Below are 16,468 nucleotides of genomic sequence, written 5' to 3'. Positions count from 1 at the left end.
GCTTGTTGAAGCCTGCTCGGTTCAAATTTGGAGGTGGTGTAGGAGATGAATAAGAGAACAGGATGCTTAGAGGAAAAGAGGTCACCCCACACTGTGCAGTACTGTCCTTCAAGGTATCATTTTTCCAGTGGGTGGGTTTTCTGCCTTCATTCAGGCTGAGTTCTGACAGGGCCTAATTTCCTCAGAACCGTTGACGTGCTCTCATGCCAGCGCTCCCACTACTTTGACTGATGACCAAGGCTGGCTGCAGAATTTTTCTGTCTGAAGTCTCAGCTGCCACAGCAAACGGGAGGGTGCTTGATGTGTCACCACAGTGAGCAGCATGTTTGTCTGCAATCACAACTGAAGCCCTGCACTGCTGGCAGCTGTTTCCACAGGTCCGAGGAGGGCCCATAAGCTGGCAAGCTGTCACACCACTGCACAGCCCAGTTGCTGGCATCCCATCAATCTCCCTGCTCCTTCAGACACTCAGAGTAAAACGGTTATTGCTAAACGGAAAGTGCATTTTGCAAGGTATGGCATTCCAGACATAGTATTTTCTGATAAAGGACCTCGGTTCTCCCCATAACACTTAACAATATTTGCAACTGAGTGGGAGTTTGACCACCACACTTCATCTCCAGCTCACCCCCAAAGTAACAGTAAGGTGGAATCTGAACTGTCAAAATTTGCTATTGACAGGTTCTATTAGACAGGTTCTTGCCCTGTCTAATGTCTTTGGCACACAGAAATACTCCCTTGCCTGACAAGTCCAGCACAAGTACTAATGGAGGAAAAAAATTCTGTTGCTTATGAGAGGAGACCTCCTTCAGCTAGCTGATAGATGACATTGTAGAGAAGAAATGATCCACCATCAGAGACAACAAAGAATTTTTTAATAATAGGTCTGCAAAAGACCTATGGCCCCTGACTCCTGGCACACCTGTTAGAATCCAATCAGAAGGAATGAATCACAAGCTATGGTCAGAAGGATCAGTGAAAGCTGAAGTAGCACCCAGATCATTACACAAGGTAAAAGGTAAAGGTCCCCTGTGCAAGCACCGGGTCATTCCTGACCCATAGGGTGACGTGACATCCTGACGTTTCCTAGGCAGACTTTGTTTACGGGGTGGTTTGCCAGTGCCTTCCCCAGTCATCTTCCCTTTACCCCCAGCAAGCTGGGTACTCATTTCACCGACCTCGGAAGGATGGAAGGCTGAGTCAACCTTGAGCCGGCTACCTGAAACCGACTTCTGTCGGGATAGAACTCAGGTTGTGAGCAGAGCTTGGACTGCAGTACTGCAGCTTACCACTCTGCACCACGGGGCTCCTCATTACACAAGGAGGGGAGGGGATTTGTAGGGACAGAAAACAACCATGACATAACACAGACAATATTCTTGAACAACTCGCAGAGCAACAGGAAGTGCCAGCTGAACAAGAGAAAGAGATACCTCCAGATACTAAATATGCTGAAAGAGAAGCTCAGCAGATAGAAGGAGAACCAGGACCAGAGGCTAATAGTGGGCACTCACAGTATGGGTGCATGTGGAGAATACCCACATACCTTAAAGATTATGTAACTGAATAACAGCACAAGAGACCCTGCTTTAGTATCAGTTTATTGAATTCACTTCTGTGACTAAACAAAACTTAGACCAGACAGTTCATTTAGTAGATTTATTGACTGTAGTTCTGTGAACAATATTCATAAAATAGAGTGGATGTATCATAACACATGGAACTATGCTAACAGAAATTCTGTTCCTCAGGGGAAGGGTTCATAGGGAACACAGCTCCACGTCTCTAAGTCATGTATTTTTCCTTTTGTTGCATGGTTTTACTGATTTATTTTCAAAGTGTCCACAGTGGCTTACAGTCATATAAATCATAAATGCAATAAAACATCAATAATAAAAACTATAAAACCAATTTAACCACTATAAAAAGTAGCAATAAGTGCCGCTCAGAATCTAAACTCTCACATGGCAATCAAATTGTTAGCCACCCTATATCAAAGGCCTTCCAAAATAAATTGGTCAGCAAGGCGGGAATGAGCCAAATGGGATTGCGATGGCAAAGCTTTCAATAATCTTCTGGCAACAGCTAAGAAATTTCTCTCTGGTGCCTGCTAACTTCACTTCAGACAGCATGGACGTCTTGAACCAGGCAATGGCAGAAGATCTCACATCTAGGCAAATTCACATGGGTGGACTTTAAGGTACCTTGGTCATAGGCCTTTTAGGGTTTATTGGTCAACACCTGGAAACAAACTGAGTGATAGTGATGTAATACTGGTTATATTCATTCATCATAGCACATACCAGTTAGGATCCTCAAAGCCACCAACTCTGTGAAACTGCATGGAAAGAATTGATTGAGTGTCATCAGCACTTGGTTCTATCATGTGAATTCATGTTTATAAGAACCAGTGGACGTCATTCCCCGGGTGGGTGGCTAAAGCAAATTTAAGAAGCGGTTATAACCTAACCTTGAACCAATGACCAACATTTCAGCAGACAGCTAAAAAATGAAGAAAACCCGATCTTTATGACGAAAGTTAAATACAAATTTATTACAGCCAGCTAGAGAGTACCAATGAAAAGAGATGGAGTCTATAAATGCATTGTTAGAATTCTTCCTCACTGAGCGCAATTGGGGCTCTCTTGCCAAATGCATTGGTTAATAATATTAAGCTGCATCTCCCAAGAGATCAGTTTATGTCCCTCTAGAAAAGCCATGTGACTGAACTTGGCTGCTACCACACTTAAACACAGAAAGGTCTTTATTCTACAAAGCCCTGAGAGTGACTTTTCTGATACATAGGATGAAATAAGTGCAGTCAGGGCTATTTTAATCAGTGTTGTTAATTTTGGTAATAGCTGTTGCAGGTGGTTTCCTTGTTTTTCACTCAGAACTTCAGTCCCACCCAATTTGCTCTCACACTCTCCATCTGAGAGGGAGCATTCTATACAAAGTTGGGGAGGGGCTTGCCCCCGGTGCTGTTTGGTTCATGGCCAAATGAGGTTCCTTCACTTGCTACTTTCTCCAGTATCCAGTAGATTATGGCAGGGCAACCAACTCCCATTATTGTTGGAGGAAATAATATACCAAAAAACATTTCATCTAGCAATGTCCCTACAAGCTTGAGGAAGAAGCAGAATTTGCCAGAAAAGGAGGGAGTAATCAATAGTGAGGATTCACAGTAGTGAAGAAGTTCCACCTTTAACAGCATTATTCTCATTGTATAAAATACACAATAATATTACCAGAAACTTACCTTTTGTCCCCCTTTGGTTCTATTCCCCTTTGGGAATTCCTTGTACATTGTTAAAAAGTTTGTTAGTTTGAGGGAAGCAAAGAACCAAAGGCGGAAAACCAAAGGGGAATAGAACCAAAGGGGGACAAAAGGTAAGTTTCTGGTAATATTATTGTGGGGCAGGATAAAAATGTGCTAAATAGCTAGTATGTGAGTGAAGGTGTGGCTGAAAGATGGAAAGGAAGGATAAGAAACCATTAAAAGGTCACATTCTTAAGTAAATGCTTGGTGAAGAGTGCAGTGTCATAAAAGAAACACATTTGATTATCTCACATTATATCATGCCTACGGAGAGCAAAGGAGAACGGAGGGAAAGCCCCTTCTGTGATCCTACTGGGTATGCTCACAGGTCACCCAAGCCAAGAGGAAGCAGACACAGTCTAAGGCACTGGGTATGTCTTGTGCTGCCTGGCTGGCAATCCATGAGGGCATTGACCCCTCCAACTAAAATTTGGTGAGGACTTGAATCCTGCTTGGTTCCTGAAGTTTATGCACATAAGAACACATAACCACAGAAGAATTGCCTATGATGACTGCAAAATTACCATGCAACATCCTAATTTTACAAGTTTGAGTGTACATGTTCATAAGAGTTCTTAGGTGCCAAATATGTGTAGGACGATTCCCATATTAAACTCTGCACATATTTACTGGTGTCAAGTCAAGTCAAGTTTATTGATATGGTCTATTTGACCAGCTAGAAGTTAGTACATCAAATAATCTAACTTGATAAGACTGTAAAACTGATACAAATTACAAAAATCGATAAAAGTCTGGTATTAATAAAATATAAAATATTAGTGCATAAGACAAAAGTAGGCTTACCATCTTAAAATTACGAAAAGCATAAAATAATTGAACAGTTTTTTCCACCCTATTTTTGCGTATTTTAATTGCAATGGTACAAAATTTGGGGAGCGAAAGATGAGGAATCTCCCCCATCAGAAGCTTCTTAGACAGGAAATTTACTGGTTTTCTCGGGTGTCAAGGAATACATTAAGTAGCCTCATTTAGAATGCTTTTTGGTTTTTTTACTGGGGCTTTGTACAGATATCTAGGAGAATTCTCATACATGTTTCTTTTCCACAGAGATGATTTACAGGCATACAGCAGTCATTGATGGAGAGATGGTGCATTTTGAAATTCTTGACACAGCAGGACAGGTATGCTTATAATTTAGTGGATGGTATCACATATAATTGTATTAAAACAAACTCTTGTTCCTGGCCCTGAGCACTTTTAAAATATGGATTTTCCTCATGTGTTTCTGATTTTGTTCATAGAGCTAAGGTTTAGCTGGTATAAACTTGCTGGCAAGTATGAGGACTATGACACAGAGGCAAGAAAGAAGCAAGAAAGAGGCACAGAGGCCAAAATTTCAAGAAGCTCAAAGGCCCATACAAAAGGGGAAGAAACGGGAAGTGGTGGTTGTATGCATACTGATATTGAGAGATGAGGTGGACTTTCACAGTGACAAATTCCATTTTTATGTGACAAAAACACAAGATGGCTGCACAAGGGTTAGCAGAAGGGAGCATTCAGATACTTAATATTATTTGAAAGTTGATCAAAGGGTCATTAAACTCGAAGGCGTGCTGGCTGTAATTTCAATAGGAGGTTTTGGCCAGAGTGTCCTGGAAAAAGTCCATAAATTAAAACTGAAGTCACGGAGGGAGGAAAAATGAACACCCACTTCACTTATGAAGTCAGACTTGCAGTTTCCGTATTTGGAAAAGAGAAAAGGCCAAATGTAGTGAGAACTGGAGAACAGCAGAAAAGCTTGTTTAGAATACATATGGTACGTTTCTCTGTTTTGATCCATCCGTTGTTTCCTGTTCAGATGCTCTGAAAGCTTTTTGGCATGGATGCATGTATATTAATTATTATTGTAGAGTGGTGTTCAGCTCAACAGTTCTTGGAAGCCATGCAGGATTAGTTCTTGGGCGATAGATTTTTAATGGTTTGTTACAAGACAACACACTTTTTATTCTGTTTTTGCATGAATCCCAAGTGAACGCTTAGTCGTTCTGATTCAGCAGTTAACGTAGCACACAGGAATTTGCACTAAAATGCATATGTGGGGAATTCTATGTGGGGATTAATATGAGGGGGGTTAATTCTAATGTTATAAAGGGAGCATTCAATTGTGTTAAGAAGTGAGTAATCTACATGAGCTCATCTTGAGAGTGTGCCCGTAGTCATATGCTTCTGAGATAGGGTTGCCAGCTCTGGTTTGGGAAATACCTGGAGATTTTAGGGGTGGAGCTTGGGGAGCTTGGGGTTTGAGGAGGGTAGGACCTTAGCAGGATATGATGCCATCGATTCCACCCTCCAAAGCAGCCATTTTCTCCAGGGGAACTGATCTTGGTTGTCTGGAGATCAACTGTAATAGCAGGAGATCTCCAGGTGCCACCCGGAGGTTGGCAACCCAGTTCTGAGAGCAGGTGTGGTAGAGACTGTTGTGTACGCTGGCTGACTATGTTGCCCTCCCTTTTTGTGCCACATTCTTTGTTGGGTAGTCTTGCATTAAACATCTTTAGTTTCTATCTTTAAGCTGCAGCATACAGTTAAGCAGTTATTGCATTTCACCACACCCACTTTCTGTGGAACAAACTAGGTGTCCAGTGGCCGACCAGATTAAGAACTGGGGTCACCACTAAACAGTTACAAGTGAGTGGGAAGGATCTACTTGTCCTTTTCCCTGCCCATCGTTGTTCTCCTGTATCCCCCTCTGCCCTGTCCTTTTATGTAATGATGAGGCAAACCACATGTATAGCACTGTGGGAAAAGCAACAGAGGGAAGGGGGTTGCAGGGGAGAAATCCCCCCCACACACACTCACCTTGTTTCTCCACTGTCAATCAGATTTCTACCATACTGCATCTGTTTGCCAGTGACCAAGGTCCCAGCCTCAGGCCTGCTGCTTAACGTCTAGTTTGGTCCTTCCTGCCCATCTCTGTCCCTGTAGGCTGCTGCATGTTAAACTGCCAGGTTCTCGGCCATAATTGATAGTTGCATGTAGACACACTCAGCTTTGGGCAGAGAAGGGGCTTTGCTGTGCATAGAGTCTTTGTTTTGTGATTTGTTTTTTCTGTCCTAGGAGGAAGACTCCCTACAAATAGAAGAGAAGATTAAGTGGGGGGATGGCTTTGCGGTGGTTTACTCAGTCACTGACAGATGCAGCTTTGACGAAGTCATGAGGCTGTGTTTCCTCATCAACCACATCCATTCCAGCCCGAAGAGGAGCAGTGGGACTGAGCAGCCACCAGTGGTGATCATTGGAAATAAGAAGGACCTGCAGTTTGACCGGATGGTGACCTCTGAGGATGGGGAGAACCTCTCCAAGGCCTTGAAGCATCCTTTCTATGAGATTTCCACCAGGGACAGCTACGAGGAGACTGTGATGGTGTTCAACACTCTGTACAATGAGCTGATGAAGCAAGGGCATTTTTCTCCAGGGACCTTCAAGAGGCGAGCTGTTTCTAAACTGATGGAGAAGATCCCTCGGATTCACGCCAACTCAACCCTGACCTCAAGTGGCAGGAGCCTGAGCTTCAACTCTTTCAGAGACTACATCCCAGAGTGAACTTTTGCACAGGCATTGTGCAGTGGCGAGTAATGCATACAGGGACCAGCAGGAGTGGGCAATAGGGAGGCTGCAGAACTGGCCGCTCCAAGTCTAGAGTCCTGTACATAGTTAGGAAGGTGTTTTTTTTTTTTTAATAAGCGTCTTTAATCCGAGAAGATCATATGGTGACCTTAGACTGATCGTAGCAAGGGTCTAGGTGATACGGGCAGAAATGTATCACTTCTCCTTTAGAGATTGGTCTTTTAAATCCTGGCCACTTCTTCTTCTTCTGGCCCCACTGCTTATTATGACATGATGATTAGGGTTGCCAACCTCCAGGTGGTGACTGGAGAGATCTCCTGCTATTACAGCTGATCTCCAGCCAATAGAGATCAGTTCCCCTGGAGAAAATGGCCACTTTGGCAATTGGACTCTATGGCATTGAAGTCCCTCCCTAAACCACGCCCTTCTCAGGCTCCGCCCCCAAAATCTCCAGGTATTTCCCAACTTGGAGCTGGCAACCCTAATGATGACCTCTGTTCAAGGAAGCAAAGAAAGCTTTACATCCAGACCAGGGCACTGAGCTCAGGCCTTGCTGAGTATTAGGGGGTGGAGTCTACATAAGGCGAAGTTTATTAAAGTTCACTCCTCTCCATCAGCACAATGTTCACAGCTAATAGAATTATATTTATACTGCATCATGGCTGTTGGCTCCACTAGTAATTGATATGGGTACAGTCTTGCTGATCCAGATGTAGTAGGAGGACACTGAGATTAGTGGCTAGATTAGAGGTGTGGATAAAAGAAACTGCTGTTTACAGTGGGTTACAGGGATATAATACTTCATGGGAGAGATAATAAATTCAGATAATCTGAAAATTTATAGAGCTTGATTGACCAAAAGGCCCTCAAGTACAATCCAATGCCCTTCTTTTGAGGCAAGGTGATCAATAAGCTCCCCACACAAGTAGCTTGGAGCATGAGAGTGCAGGTCATTGGTTTTTTTTTGGTGTGTGAATGTATTTACCAGGGAATATTTTTAAGCCTCTCCGTCCTTTCAGTAGACTTCTGCAAACTACATACAGAACCCTTGACGCTGCTTACACCATCAGTCTATCTAGCCTGGGACTGTTTACTCTGAACGGCAGCCGTTCCGCTACAATTTTGTTTCCTCCTCTCCATTATGCCAGTTTACCATTCTTTAATTAACTGGAGAAATGAGGGGTTGAACCTGCCAGTGAGCTAGAGCCTTTTCCTGAGCTACTCATCGTGTCCTTCTCTAAGGGTCCCATGGGTCTACTTGCTCTTCAAGGCTCCTGGGCACTGGCTGTCCTGGGAAGAGAGGTGGCTGATTCACCGGCTCAGGTTGCTCCTCAGGGGCTTTCGCCCGGCCTCTCCCTCTGCCTGCCACCCACTTCTGTGAGGGCAATACAAAAATATACCAATCGATCAAACTTTAATTTATAGTCATTTGACCAAATCAAAATAGCATACAATCACCATAAAACAATATTGATTACTCAACAAATCCATAGATAAAAATTATCGACACAATCCCAGTAAAATCCCATTTCTGAAATGGACCATATTTTAACTTCTAAAAGGTTTATCTAATAGCTTTTGCTATTTATAACTTGCATCTTTCCGTGCCTTATGTATGGTGGCACAAAGTTTAGCCACGCATCTCGAGATTAATGGGTTACTATCTTCCAAAAGTCGTTGAGTACGAATTTAATCAGATAGACCCATATTGTTTTTCTTAAATTTCCTGGATAGTCTTGACTCTTATCTCATGATGGAGAGGACAATACAGTAAGACATGCTCACGGGTCTCAATTTCTTCACCATTACACGGGCAAGTTCTTTCAGGGAAGGGTATATACCTAATGTCTCAAACATTCAGAGATTTGACTCACAATGTTGAGCAATGCTCCTTAATTCTGATGATACTAAATATGTTTGCTTTTCTCTGACTCATGATTAAATCTCCAAATTATGGCAGCCTTATTTTCCTGTCCTCTTTTACCCAAGGGGGGGGGGGAAATCCCCAAAGTGAATAAATGTCTTGTGGTAAAAGCAGCTTCCTCCTCTCAGCAGGTTTAAGAAAGTAGACTTCTTTTGAAATCTAGTTAGATTTCAAATCAGAGTTAAGCTGTGTGGCTTTCTAATTACATTTTGTATTGTAAAATTATGTTATCGTCTGCTGTTGAAAGGGGGGGAGATACAGATGGCAGAGGAAAATAGAATTTGGCTATACCAAAAGGTATAGAGGTGCTGAGGCTGGAGCTAGCCGTTACTAGAGACCAGAACAGCTCATGAAGGGTTGCTCCTCGGTTGCCACCACCTCTTGCTGCCCCCCTACATCACACCACCAGCGCAGCCCCTCAACCTCTTACTGACCTACAAAGGATCCAGAGCTGAGACATGAGAGTTTGGGAGGCTGCACTGGGCATGCAAGAGAAGGGAAGGAACATTAGCTGTTCCAGTTCCTCAGTGGGGGACAGGCAGTTTCAAGACACTGGTTGCCACCCCCCAGAATCTGCTGCCTGAGGCCACCACATCACCTTGCCTCAGTGTAGAGCCAACTGTGCTGCAGATGTACGGCTGTCTTCAAAAGCAGCAGCCCTGTAACTTCTCTTCCTCTTTGCCCAAGAACATCTAGGAGAGGCTATGATCACCAACCTCCAGGTGGGGCTTGACGTGCTCCCAAAGTGAACACTGATCTTCAGACTGCAAAGATAGTTCCCCTGTAGGAAATGGCAGCTTCAGAGGGTGGACTCTAAGAAAGTGCACCCCTGCCAAGCACCCTTCCCAAACTCTACCCTCCACAGGTGCCACCCCCTAATCTCCAGGAATTTCCCTCGTCAGAGTTGGCAACCCTGAGTAAAGCAAATGCATGGAATGCTCCTTTCTCCGCACACACAACTTCACTTCATTGGCTGCTTCATGTGGTCACAGGGAAACTCCAGTTGTGATGGCACCATTCCATGCACATTACAAGGTGGGGTGGGGAGAGGAACTGCAGGGTGCTTCAGTCACTTGGCCATTGGTCAGTTCTGCATACGGGCTGTGGATGGGCCAGCCATATTGCCCTTGACCCACAATGGTGCCTTGCTGATGCAGAGATTCTGAGGCTGGTGGGAGTGATGTTCTGTATACTATATTGTACTTTCTACCATGCAGTATTGTACCTGCCTTTCTAGGGACGTCTTTCTACATCTGCATTTAGCACTAAAGCACTGAGCTGGCAACGCAGACAGTTTTGGTGCCATCAAGCCCACAGATGGGCAGTGCAGATCAAGGAATAATAGATGCTTTGTGGCCATACATGGAAGCAAGAGGGTGGTAGTGATGGAATCAGTCACCTTTATATTGCACTTGACTATACAGGATGAAAAAGGAACCCATATAAGGAGTCTCCAACAGGTAGCTCTCCATCTATAAGAGTGGCTTATAGATCCTCTTCCTTCCTTCCTTCCTTCCTTCCTTCCTTCCTTCCTTCCTTCCTTCCTTCCTTCCTTCCTTCCTTCCTTCCTTCCTTCCTTCCTTCCTTCCTTCCTTCGGATTATCCTCTGTGCCACGTTATTTTTAGCTTGATAATATGCAAGCGAGGATAGCTTGGGATCTATTTCATCACTCAGAAGCAGTTTTCATTAAATAAAGGTTTGGCAGCCTCTGAACTACTAAACCACTGTGTTAGCTACTAGCCCTCACTACCACTAGTCTTGGTGTCTAAATAAACCATAAACACTGACCGGTCCCTTTTTACTTCTTAAGACTTTCCTTCTTGGTCTTCTCCTCACTGTGTAGGAAAAGCACAGATCCAAACTGATGGACTTATTTGGTGACTAAAGCAAGGCACCAGTCCCTAACAGATGGGAGCTTCCTGTGCTCCTGGTGGATGCTACAGCACATGTGCATAAGTGTGGGGAAGTGTCCTGGGAAAAGGCAGGTACCTTTCCTTGTAGGATGTCTTTGGAATCATCATAGGAAGCCAGCAGTGTGAACTGCACAGCTTTGACTGGTCCATGTCAGCAGTGGGGACTCAGAAGGCTGGCAGGAAAGAACACCTCCCATGTACAGATTTAGAGCTGTCTGACCAAGCGGTCAAGTGCAGGTTGATATAAGATGCCCTTAGAGACTGCCATGGTAGTCCACTCCAGTATTATATTTCAGAAGGGCAACATTGCAGTAAAACCATTCTTCTAAAAAAGAACAACCATCTCTTCAAAGGGAAACCTTTGAAAGATAAATAATAAATCCAGGACTTGGCATTAAAAAGGAAACAGCCTTCTCAACTCCCCCTCCCTCCCAGCCTATTGTATACTTTTAAAATGTTAGAATTAAACTTTTAGGTTTTGCTCTCGGAAGTACCCTGGCACAAACATTTGTGTGATAAGTATTTTAGCTGTGCAATAAAATGTTGTATTGCCAGTCACTGTTTTGTCTCCTCTGAGGAAACCACTTTTCCCAAGCAAGGTTTCCAAGAATCTAATCCATGGGAGAAGGATGTGACTGGAAGATTTCTTTCTATAGGGCAGCCACAGAAAGTATTCAAGATTTTGAGTTTGCAAGGTGATGTTTTATTTAAAGCCTGATTGTTAGTATGTGTGTGACATTTTTCCAGTCCAAGAGGCTAAGAACACTATGGATATATATATTGCTGATGTACATTAAGACTGGAAGATTTTCTTTCTATGGCTAGTAATGCTTCTTATATGATAATAAAGCAATGTTTCTTTTTAATGTTATTCATGCTGCTTTCACCTAGATTTAAAGCATCTAATAGCCACGAAGTGCCACCCCATCATGGCTCTTAAAACATTACAACTGCAGTTTTCACACATTCATGTGGATAAACAACTGTTTACAATCTAGCACACACAGCAGTATTTCTCGTAATGAACTTGCCAGGTAACGCTTAAGTCATTTGATTGCTATTTTCAGTGGACAAATCCTACTTAACTTCTCACTAATCCCATCTCTTCTCTGACAGTGCCATAATCCTACCAGTGCTAACTTTGCATCACATATGGCTGTTGCACTGAACCACCTCACATGCTGCATTAAGCAGCCACAACACAGAATACTTTTTAAAAATATAGATCCTTTCCCTTTTTAGTAAATGAGCATGCCCATCCATTCAAATATCTGAAGCCTACAGAGGCACTGTAAGGAACTGCTGCTTGTTCTGCATGTTATGTACTGGGTGGTTCAAACGGATTCATGAACTGGGGTATTGTTAGAGTACCAAGCTAGGAATGAGGAGAGTCAGGTTCGAATCCCCCACTCTGCCATGGCAGCTCAATGTGTGACCTTGGGCCAGTCACTCTCAGCCTCGCCTACATCACAGAATTGTTGTGAAGATAAAATATAGCAAGGAGAGTTCTGTGTGCTGCCCCGAGCTCCTTGGAGGAAGGATTGGGTAAAATGAGATAGAACTGAAATTACTTGAGATTTCAAAGAGAATGTATTTGGATAAATAAGAATGGAGGTTATTTCCCCAAATACATTCTCTTTGAAATCCCAAGAAATTAGATTGCTCTGTTTTATGAAAATACAAGTGTTTGTTATTTAACTTGACATACTGTATTTGCTTGTATTGCACCTGTAAAACTGATGGCAGAAATCTTAATGGCTTGAAGGAAAAGAAAAATGGTCATCATTACAATTGTTTGTGTGAGTGGTGATGGTGATTGCGCTGGGAACAAAACATTGGTTAGTTTAAATCCTTTGGGCACTCTATTATAGACGTTCACATGTGATGTAGCTATAATATTCAGCTGCTTTTCAGAATTTGCATTTAAGGAAAGGAAATTCGAATCTTGTCTCTCTCTTTTTTTCCGTCAAGTCACAACTGACTTATGGCAACCCTGTAGGGTTTTCAAGGCAAGAGATGTTCACAGGTGGTTTGCCATTGCCTGCCTCCGCTTCACAACCCTGGTATTCCTTGGAGGTCTCCCATCCAAACAATTGCCAGGGCTGACCCTGCTTAGCTTCTGAGATCTGACATGATCAGGCTAGCCTGGGGCTATCCAGGTCAGGGCATCTCTCTTACAACTCATTACATAAAATAAATAAATGCTGTATCAATTAAATCCAGAGTTTCAGTAAAGAAAATCACCCCTGTAAATGACATACAGTGTTTTTCTCAAGCAAATGCTATCAGTTGTTGAATCCTGAACATTTCTACGTCTGCTAAAATATGGCCCAAAATATGGTTCTGTCAGCAGGTAAATACTTTAGGTGAAATGTGTAAATAGCTATGCCACTACTGTGTTGCTACATTATGATGATGTTTAAAAAGGCATAGTCTTCAGATGTTTGGGAAAGTTTCCATTTACTTACTCAGCTGCTTCCACATGGAGGTGGAAAAATGTGTCCCTGCTGTGGCAGCCTCAGTGAGCATGTGGAAGTGGGTGTGGACAATGGCTGCACCCCCTCACCCCCCTGTGCTTGCTGCTGCTGCCCCCTCCCCTTTCCTCTATCACAACAGTGCAGCAGTGCCAATGTTACAATTGTGCTGCCCCACTATGGCTTGGCAACTGCCCTCCCTTTCAAGTTTCCAGTTTTTGCCAGCTGTGAAAAAAAAAACCTGTTAAATGGTTAAAGTAGCCACCCTGCAATTTCCCTGATGAGCCAGATTTAAGGATCTGGGAAAAATATGGTAGCTGGACATGGCATCTTGTTGGTACTCCCAAATCCAGCAGGGGTTTCCTGCTGTCTGCATGGGAAGTAATCTCTGTGTGGAAACAACCTTTCTTGTACGAGCGACGATGAGTAACTGTTTTGGAACATTCAGCTGTACACTTTTGCCATGACTTTCCAACCTTCTTCACTCAGGGAACTTTCTGCATCAATTCAAATGCCATGTAACCGAAGGCACTGCAGAAGATTTTGTTGCATGGCCTTCTAGGCACATACATGGTTCAGTGTTCGAGCATCCGCTTGGCATGCAGAAAATCCCATCTCCAGTCCCTCATATCTACGGTTAGAAGGGGTCAGACAGCAGGTGATGTGAAAGACCTCTGCCTGAAATCCAGGAAAGCTACTGCCAATCTGAGTAGACAATACTGACGTTGATGGACCAATGTCTGATTCAGTATAAGATGGCATCATGTATTCATACACATACTTGGTACAAGCAGGGTATTTGTCGAAGCCCTCCACTGATCCTTACAAATTGGAAATGTGACTAAGACCACACCCAGCTCTTCCATGCCTGCACATTACAAGGGAAGATCAATAATGTAGCACAAATTGTCTTTCAGAGAAGATTGGGTGTCACTAAGTACTTTTTGTTGTTGAAACATCTCTGATAAACTTATGATGAATCCCTGGGGTTCCATGGGACACAGTTTGAAAACCACTTTAGTATTGGAAAATGGATTTTCTTACAGGCTTGTGTTTTATGGCAGTTTCCTTTAATAACTCCTGTTGCCCGGGCTTCCAACCCAACCTTAGTTATGGGCAATTTGTTGTGCATACCTAGTAGCCCCAGATCAGGCTCCCCCTATACATCCAAATCCATTTGCAGCCAGCTCAGAAGGGGCCCAAATGAGTACTGTGATGATGATGGGGATGTGTTTCCAGTGGGCATCACCTCTGCAAGGAGAAAACTGCTTGTGAACAGGGATCTCCCTTGCTGAATCCAAATGCCAGTGATTTTCTATATATAATTCAAAGGGGTCTGTCTACTGGAAACAAGTTATAAAATCAAGAATGTTTTCTTTTCAGAGCAATCTGCAATTGTAAGTAGAAAGGTTTGCTCTCCTAGATCACTTAGTTTAGTATATTGCACTTGTACTTACAGTCAGTGATTTAATTTCTCTTCTAGCATGTTCATACACTTACATCCTACTAACAATGCAGTGCTAAGCAGAATCCCATCCTTCTAAGTCCATTGTAGTCAATGGCCTTAGAAGGGTTTAAGTCTATTTAGGATTGCACTGTACATGTTCATTACATGTCTGGCCCAGAAACCAGAAAGAGACCATTCTTATTAAATTATTGTCCTTAGCTGCTTACAGAAGAATACCTTCAGTGCATAGCTTTCTCATTTGTGATACGGATAACATGACTTGCAATTTTGGATGAAATAGCTGTAGTGAACTATTAAACAATTGTATAACTGGGTTCTTTTACAAGAATGTGAACATTTCCCCCTATTTCCTTAACAATTGAAGCCTGTATTCACTTCTCTGGAAGTGAGAGGGTTCTAAATATTGTCGAAGGCTTTCACGGTCAGAGTTCATTGGTTCTTGTAGGTTATCCGGGCTGTGTAACCGTGGTCTTGGAATTTTCTTTCCTGACGTTTCGCCAGCAACTGTGGCAGGCATCTTCAGAGTAGTAACACTGAAGGACAGTGTCTCTCAGTGTCAAGGGTGTAGGAAGAGTAATATATAGTCAGAAAGGGGTTGGGTTTGAGCTGAGTATTGTCCTGCAAAAGTATTGTCCTGTAAGTATCAAGATAATGTGCTAATGAGGGTATGGTATGTTAATATGGAACCATTGTATCCTGAAGTGATCTGTTAATTTGTGTAATCCAAAACTAATCTGTATGGCTATTGTTGAATGTTGTCTTTGTCTGGAGGTTTTTCAGGGCAGGAAGCCAAGCCTTATTCATTCTTGGCTTCCTGCCCTGAAAAACCTCCAGACAAAGACAACATTCAACAATAGCCATACAGATTAATTTTGGATTACACAAATTAACAGATCACTTCAGGATACAATGGTTCCATATTAACATACCATACCCTCATTAGCACATTATCTTGATACTTACAGGACAATACTTTTGCAGGACAATACTCAGCTCAAACCCAACCCCTTTCTGACTATATATTACTCTTCCTACACCCTTGACACTGAGAGACACTGTCCTTCAGTGTTACTACTCTGAAGATGCCTGCCACAGTTGCTGGCGAAACGTCAGGAAAGAAAATTCCAAGACCACGGTTACACAGCCCGGATAACCTACAAGAACCAATGAGAGGGTTCTCTTTGCTGTATATTTTTGTGTACATGCATTGTTCATTGTACTATTTGCAAGAAAAGTCAGATAAGTGCCATATAAAGTGCGTCATTGTAGGACTTGCATCAGTTTCTCTTGTTTATTCTCATTCTTTGTTTTAAATCAAGGCAATCTACATGGGGTTGGCAGGGCAATTTCCCCTTGACTGGGTATTCTTAATTGGAATCTTGGTATGCTTTTTCTAATCCAAGTTGCCAAGATAAGCAAATGACATTTTAAAAACATGACATCACCATGACATAGCTCTCATAGAAGAAAGAGAAAACCCAGGAAGCAATGATGGGAATGAGAGCATGGCACCCATATTTATTTTGTTTTGAAATCATCATTTTGTTAAATCAGTTTCATGGCTTTGGGAGCATCAGTTAGTTTGGAATATTTGAAATACCAGCATCAGCTGGTACCAGTATTACTGGGACTGCTCCTACTACTTTCAAAGACTTTGGAACATTCCATTGACAATAGAAAGCATGTCCCTTTTCCAGTCTTTTTATCATTGCATGAATACACACATTAGCTGTTTTTCTGTAGCTCATAGTTTTTTTGACATCATGCATGCTGAATAATCT

The 16,468-nt window shown here is 42.8% G+C and overlaps 1 protein-coding gene across 1 annotated transcript in view; it reads left to right on the top strand.

Moving 5' to 3' along the window:
• Window positions 1-6,939, top strand: part of LOC130479329 (ras-related and estrogen-regulated growth inhibitor-like) — a 48,670-nt gene extending 41,731 nt beyond the window's left edge. The window contains exons 3-4 of the mRNA XM_056851716.1: window positions 4,388-4,461; window positions 6,398-6,939. Of these exons, the coding sequence (XP_056707694.1) occupies window positions 4,388-4,461; window positions 6,398-6,883 (560 nt within the window). The 3' untranslated portion in view covers window positions 6,884-6,939. The remainder of the gene's footprint in view (window positions 1-4,387; window positions 4,462-6,397) is intronic.
• Window positions 6,940-16,468: the final 9,529 nt, after the last annotated feature.

This window comes from Euleptes europaea, chromosome 6 (assembly GCF_029931775.1).
Source record: "Euleptes europaea isolate rEulEur1 chromosome 6, rEulEur1.hap1, whole genome shotgun sequence".
Lineage (NCBI taxonomy): Eukaryota > Metazoa > Chordata > Lepidosauria > Squamata > Sphaerodactylidae > Euleptes > Euleptes europaea.
Note: the sequence above shows the minus strand (reverse complement) of the source record. Positions and strands in the feature narration are given on the sequence as shown.